The sequence below is a fragment of the Uloborus diversus genome, chromosome 1 (genome assembly GCF_026930045.1).
Source record: "Uloborus diversus isolate 005 chromosome 1, Udiv.v.3.1, whole genome shotgun sequence".
Taxonomy (NCBI): domain Eukaryota; kingdom Metazoa; phylum Arthropoda; class Arachnida; order Araneae; family Uloboridae; genus Uloborus; species Uloborus diversus.
Window position 1 is genome coordinate 171,599,995 of NC_072731.1, and position 7,406 is coordinate 171,607,400.

At 34.4% G+C, this 7,406-nt stretch overlaps 1 protein-coding gene across 1 annotated transcript; it reads left to right on the plus strand.

Annotated features, from left to right (window-relative positions):
- Window positions 1-6,644: 6,644 nt before the first annotated feature.
- On the plus strand, window positions 6,645-7,079 carry LOC129217063 (uncharacterized). The gene has a single exon (XM_054851312.1). It carries the CDS (start codon window positions 6,645-6,647, stop codon window positions 7,077-7,079), a length of 435 nt encoding a protein of 144 aa, XP_054707287.1.
- Window positions 7,080-7,406: the final 327 nt, after the last annotated feature.

Sequence of the window (7,406 nt, forward strand, 5' to 3'; positions counted from 1 at the left end):
CAAAAAAAACATACATACGGTATGAACTGATAACCGCCTCCGTTTTGAAGTCGGTTAAAAAAGCAAATATTTCAAAGTAAATAAAACTATAGCTTAAACTGGTTAAGTGCATATTTTTGTATACATAAATGTATTTCCTATGGCCCTGTATTTTGTAACATGCATTATATAGGGATATTTGGGTTGTTGGTAATAGTATAAAAGTCAGAAGATTATGTCATTTCGGCACCATAGATACAGAAATGCTCCCTTGGATCATTTTTATATACGTTAATAGAAAATAAGTTTTGTTAAAATATATAAAGAATTAATATACGTTTTTCAACTAACTTTAGCAATGAAAGGTAATTAAATTCAACTTGCTTTCCATTCTGATATTCACATTTTGCGCAAAAAAGAAAATACCTTATTATCCAGGAAATTTTTCAATCTTTACATGGAATCTTTTCGTTTAAATTACCCTCAGGATGTTCAAATTTAATACTTCAAATATTACAAGAAGCTTTATTAACGATAAATCATTCATTAAAATTTTTTAAGTAAAATAAAAAAGGCTTAAATATTTTTCGTTCAATACTACAACTTTCCGAACATGATTAATTTAGTTTTCTCATGGGTTATTTCAGATAATGTTATGCATAAAGAACAAATTTTAACGTTGGAAAAAAATTGAAAATAACTTTTCCTTAATTATGCAATATTTTTATCATACTCGTTTTCTTAGGACAAAATTTCGATTACCTGTTATTTTAAGTCTTTATTTTTATATCTTTACTCTGACAATTTTGCCGCATAAACTTCATCATTTACTTAGTAGTTCAGTAAATTGTAAGTAAATGGGTTATAATTGAAATTTACATAAAAGGTATTATACGAGCTACTGATAAATAAAACGGTATTTAGTACACATAAAATTGTTGTACTTTCTTGTAAAAAAATAATCAAACTGATTTGTTTGGAAAATGTTGTTTTACAATACAAATTAACTAAATTTTATGATAAGCTTTATTATGTTTTCGAAATAGACCGTGCAAAGCCGGGCAACGCAATTAGTAGATACATAAATCAAGTAATTTGCCGCCCTTAAAATTAAAGTGAGTTTCTTGTTAAATTCCAAACTGGGTTTTGCATATCCAAGCACCGGTACACACTTTAAACTATCTTTTTTAACATTAAAGTAGCGCATCTTGTCACACTGAAATATGTATTAAAATTTTCCAAATACTTTTAAATCACATAATTTGTCGCCCCTCAAGTTAAACTGAATTTCTAGTTGAATTCCGAACCATGTTTTGCATATTCAAACAATGGTACAAACTCAAAATTATTATTATTTTTTTAACATTAAAGCTGTGTATCTTACGGCACTGAAACAGATATTAAAACAGATAAAAAAAGTTTCAATTCCGAAATTTGCCGCCCCTAAAATCTGCCGCTTTAGGCGGCCGCCTAGGTCGCCTACCCCAAGAGCCGGGCCTGGCTCGTACCTAATCTATAAAACCAAAAATAATAACATGACAGGTGCTAATTTCTTCTCCATTTCCATTCCAATCCATTTGTAGAAAGAAGAAACTCAACGAGTAGGGTCCTATCACACAATTCCTGATTGTGAAAAACAAAGTTTGAATTCAAGACGTCAAAATTCAAACGAGTTGCAGCGGCTGAATGGGGTCGTTTCCAAAATTTTAAAAGCATTTTTTCTGAAAGAGCATGCTTAAAAACATAGGATCTGACCATTTTTTAAATAATTTGTTTCAGTTTAATATTCTTAAAAAAATACTTAAATCGGTGATCTTTTCATTGTTTACATTTCTTGCCGATGACATCACAAATGCTGAAATGCCATTCTGTGTTGCCATTCACAGTGCAAAATATTTAATTCGCATCTTTACTCACGTGTATTTGCAACGATATGGTTGTTAGCAAGCGTAGAGCGCAATTTTAATTCGCTGCTTGATTATCATAAAGTGGAAACGTAATAGAAAGATGCGGCCAAGTGCATCATTTGTGACGTCATAAAGACCACGCCTTGTTTGAAAAATCGAAAATTTTAGAAAATTAATTAAAAAAAAAACTGTTGGGAAAATGAAAGTATTTAAATATTTTCTGGGTCCATGTTTTTTTTTTTTTTTTGCTCATTCTATCCATTTCAGTGACTAAAAGTAGTACTTTTGACTGAAGGAAACCACCCCATTTTAAATAATAAATTTAAGAAAAAAAAATCTACAGCGTAGGGGAGAAGTGAGAACAGTGAGACAGGGAGAGCAGTGAGACAACTGCAATTTATTTTTTGTTTGGATATTTCCAGCTTGGTAAAACTTTCGAAAAGTCAGGTTGACATACTATGAACTATTATATTAAAGATGTGACTTTTAAGTATCATGTAAAACATTAGCTTTTTAACTAACGTTCATTTTAGCAGTAGAATGATGTTGTTCATTTTACTTTTATGAAAATGGCAGCTATTGAGTTATAAATTGCAATTTGTTCTTATGCATTTCTCTTTTCTCGTTTGAGAGTGAACGCGTAGTTTTTTCTAGATCCACTTTTATATTACCTGTTACAGCGACAAATATTGTAACATTTGAAGGAATTTAATTTCTGCATTTTTCAATAATAAAATACGTAATTGAATTTTCGTGTCTCATTGTACTAGTCTGTAACTAAGAAAATTGGATTTTTTTAAATTTAATTGGAACTTATATGAGGAATTTGAATTATTGTTCAAGCACATAAGAGTTGATAAAAAAGTATCTTTTGATGCAAAATTTGGCGGCAAACATAAATGCCAAAAAAAAAATTATAATTTTTTTACTGTTGTAACTAAACTTCTCCTCGTTATAATGCAATGAAGATAGTACATTACTGGGATCAGGAAACTTGATTCCACCGATGGATTATCGAAACCGTATTCCAGAAAGGTGAAATAACTAACTAACTATACCTTACTGAAGTCGTGCAAAAGCTAAAACGTGAAATATAATGTAATGTTTCCTCATCTGCTTCCATATTCACTCACACATATCCGACTTAAGGTTTCTTGTCATGACAGATGCATAGGCATCCAAATGAGATTAAGGAAGAGCTGCTTTCCCCTGGATTTTTCAACATTTTCTTTTAACAGAGAATTTTAGCAAGAATCTAAAGTAGAAAAACGTATTCATTTACTTAGTAGCTTAAAAACTTCTGTTCATTTTCGAGCCAATGACTAAATAAAGGTATAATTATTTCATAGAATTTCGAGTTGAATTTAGAAAATTAACAAAGCCCGCCAAAGCAAACTGGAAAAGTTCGAAGCAAAAATAGCATGAAAGTTTTGTTCTTAATCACCAAAATTTACTGACCTTTGATAATTTAAATGACGGAATTAAATTGCCAACAGGATGAGAAAATATTAATTAAACAAATAACCACGTTTTCATTGAGAAAATCATTTAAAACGAAAATAAAATTCTGAAGGCGAGCGAAATTTCCTTTGTTAAGGAAATAAATTAAAACTAAAGTTCTTCGCACAGGAAAACAATTCAAAACAGGTTTGTTTTTTTAATTGCGAAAAACAATTTTCATGTTTAAGCTCTACGTAATTGCAATTGCCTCGAGTTTATGCAATTAGGCATTTTCTTGTTTAAGTTACAAAAGGATGTATGCTATATTTTTAGTTCTAAGTAGCATACATTTATCACTTTCTTTAAACTTTTTTTTTTTCATTTAGATTCTGGGGAATATTTAGAAAATAAACTTACTCAGTAGTAAAAACCTAGATTCAATTTCAACAATCGAGAAAACTATCCAATTTCTTGAACTGAAAAGTACTGCATGCACTAACCTTATTCTATGAATGTGGGGCAAAGTGAAATGGCAAAATATTTTCTCAGTTTTTAGCACCGCCTGTTTGATAATAGAATACTTATGCAGTAACACATGTAGTCCATTCCATACCGGAAAAAAATATTTCTGAAGATCAAATGCACATGAAAAAACATACTACACCCCTGTTTGTGAAAATTGCGGCATCACAAAGGACTTACGCGAGTGAGCTGAAAATTGCAGGAAATGTAAAGTAGGGCATGATATGCAAATGATTAGAATTGCAGACCGGTAGCGCGTGCGTAAGCTGAGCAGCGCCCTCTGAACGGCGGATCGGACCGAATATAAATAGACGGATGTAGTATGATTATTGGCGGTTATATGCTAGAGTAAACGTTAACTGAATCTTTACTATGCCTCTTCGGCGAAAGGAAGCGAAATTTGAGAAAATTTCGGAGTTTGAACGGGGCAGAATCGTCGGCCTTCGTGAAGCTGGATTGTCTTATCGTGCAGTAGCCGCTCATGTGCAGCGTAACAGCAGCACAATCATGCGTGTTAGGAAACAGTGGACGGACGAGGGTCGGACAGTTCGGAAATCCGGGAGTGAACCCCGTAATGTGACGTCAGCTCACGATGACAGACACCTCTGGTGCGTATGGCGCTGATGGATCGCACAACTTCTTCTAGACAATTGGCGGCACAGTGGTCAACAGCTACAGGTGTTTCATTGTGTGCTTCATCAATTCGGAGACGTCTGTTGCAGCGTGGGCTGCGCGCCCACGCTGCAACAGATGGCCGAATTCGTGTCAGGCGCTATGCCGGTGAACGGCTCAGTCCGAAGTGCATTATCGAACGCCACAGTGTACGAACACCCGAAGTTATGGTCGGGGTGCCATAGCATATCACGGACGATCACAATTGCTACGAATTGTGGGCAATTTGAACAGTACCGATACATAAACGAAGTTTTACAGCCCTAAGCTATTCCTTTCTTGCAAGGATTCCAGGGGCTGTATTCCAGCAGGGTAATGCCCTTCCACATGTCGCCAGGAAAGTCAAATCCTACTTTGATTCGCAGCAGGTACAGCTTCTTTCTTGGCCTGCATATTCCCCGGATATGTCACCGATTGAACATGTGTGGGATTTCGTTGGACGGCGTCTCGCTCGTGATCCTCGTCCAACTGCTTCGACAGACGAACTTTGGTTGCGCATACAAACCATATGGAATACTCTTCCGCATGCAGATATTCAAACTTTGTTTCACTCCATACCGAGTCGTGTAGCAGCTCTTACTGCTGCGCGTGGTGACCGCACAAAAAACTAATTTTTATCTCTTTTTATTGTTTGTTTGGTTTGAAAATGTAATCATTTATTTGTACCATTACCACTCAACTGTGTATTAAATTTCTTTCAACTATGATGCTTCCTTCATGGTGTTGCAATTTTCACAAACAGGAGTGTATTTTTGAAAATTGATACTAATATTGTAATATTTTGTTGTAAGTAAAACATTAATTTTTTATTCATAACATGATTAAGTCCTTGTTATTAACATTTTAAACATCATTTGAGACCTACTAATATTCGGTACAGTACTTATTTATTTAATGTTCAGATTATTTGTATTTTAAATGCTTTGTACAATTAGTCAAGTGCGGGGCAAAGTGAAATAGTTCGTTTCGTTTACTCATTCAATCATTCATAAAATCAATTACGTATTCATTCCTTAATTAACTCATCTGCATTCCTTCATTTAATAATTCACTTACTTACTCATTCATTCACTTAATAATTCACTTAATATTTCACTTATTTACTCATTCATTCACTTACTTTCTTATTCATTCTCTCTTTTATTCACTCGTTTATTCTTTCTCATAAGTTGTTAATTCTAATGTTAATTCTTTTACAGTTTCACTATCTATTCATTTTTTCATTTGCCCATTCATTTGATCAAAAATGTTTTTAGCAATCAAATAGAAAGTAAATCTTTAGAAAAATATTTCGTTTTTCAATTTGCCACATGAAAAAAAAAATGAAAATTTCTTTCTTTTTTTTATTATCGAATCTAATCTATGTGAGTGCTTTAATAATTCAAGGCATGGTTATGAGAATCAAAAACTTTTTTCTTTGTGCAGATGGTAACGATCCAGTAGAACAGTTATTTATGTATCTGAAAACTCTTATCTTTGAGGCTGTGTGTCATGAATTTTTTCGTGACAAAATCTATGAACCTTGTTTCCTTCGAAGAAATTTCGTCTCAAATTATTTTTTCGAAAGTATTGATGAAGTTTATTTCTCAAACGTGAATAGCTAGATTCCCAGTATTTTTCTTTTTGCAAAATCCCAACAAAACGAAGTTTGCTTAACAATAAATTTCTTTTTAATCTTATATAATTAAAAACTGAGCGTATTCAAAGGAATACCAACTTGAATCTCTTCAGCCGATTGTCGAGAAACTTAAAAAGGGTTTCTATGTAGACAATTTGACTACCAGCGTTGAGGACCAAGAAGAGTTGATGGAGTTCAAGACTCAGACGATGAAGATAATGAATGCTGCTTCGTTTGAATTAAGATGTTGGGCTCACAGTGGAGATTAAAACCAGGAATGTCAAAATGTTCTTGGTCTCGAGTGGGATACAAAGACTGACGAGCTGTACTGTGTTGGTCCTGATATAAGTTCCGTTGAAGTTGTATCCAAGAGAAAATTACTTTCCGTTGTTAACGGCATATACGATCCTGTGGGTTTCACATCTCCTGCGACACTGTTACCAAAATTGTTACTCCAAGAGGCTTGGCGCAATAAGTTGGACTGGGACGAACAGTTGCCTTCCGAAATGCAGTTACGCTATCAACGATGGGCAAAGCATTTGGATCTTATCCAGAAATGTAGGATCCCTCGTAGGATATTGCATGGAACTTTCGAAAGGGCCAGTTTACATATATTTACAGATGCATCGGCTCATGGGTATGCCTGCTGTGCCTTTCTACGATGTGGAGAAGAGGAAGAAGTGAGAGTCTCATTAGTTTCAGCAAAGGCTAGAGTAGCTCCTCTTCAGAGACCAACAGTTCCACGATTGGAGCTTTTAGGAGCCGCTATTGGAGCTAGAATTGCTTCAACATTATTAGAAACATTTAATTTGCCTTTAAAGACGTATTTTTGGACAGATTCCATGATAGTTCTGGGATGGATTACTAAAACAGAACCCTGGAATACGTTTGTAGGTAACAGGGTGAAAGAAATACGAGAACTTACAAACACAGAAGATTGAAGATTTGTCCCTGGAGATGTCAATCCAGCAGACTTACCTTCCCGCTCATGTGATTGGTCTGAACTTTTACGGAGTCAATGGTGGGAGGGTCCAAAGTGGCTTTATGAACGTCCAGAATTTTGGCCTTACACTGAGATCATTCTTCCTGACGAAGCGATGTTAGAACGACGGAAGTCAGTAGCTGTTAATCTAAATATTGAAGCAAAGGAGCATTTTGGAAATAGATTTTTATACTTTTCCAGTTGTCCAAGGATCATCCGCTCGACAGCCTGGGTATTGAGATTTTGCCAGAATATCAAAGTGAATTCTTCCAAGTTGACCAAGGAG

Coding starts and splice junctions, on each gene's coding strand:
- LOC129217063 (XM_054851312.1), top strand. CDS start 6,645: ATGCAGTTACGCTATCAACGATGGGCAAAGCATTTGGATCTTATCCAG.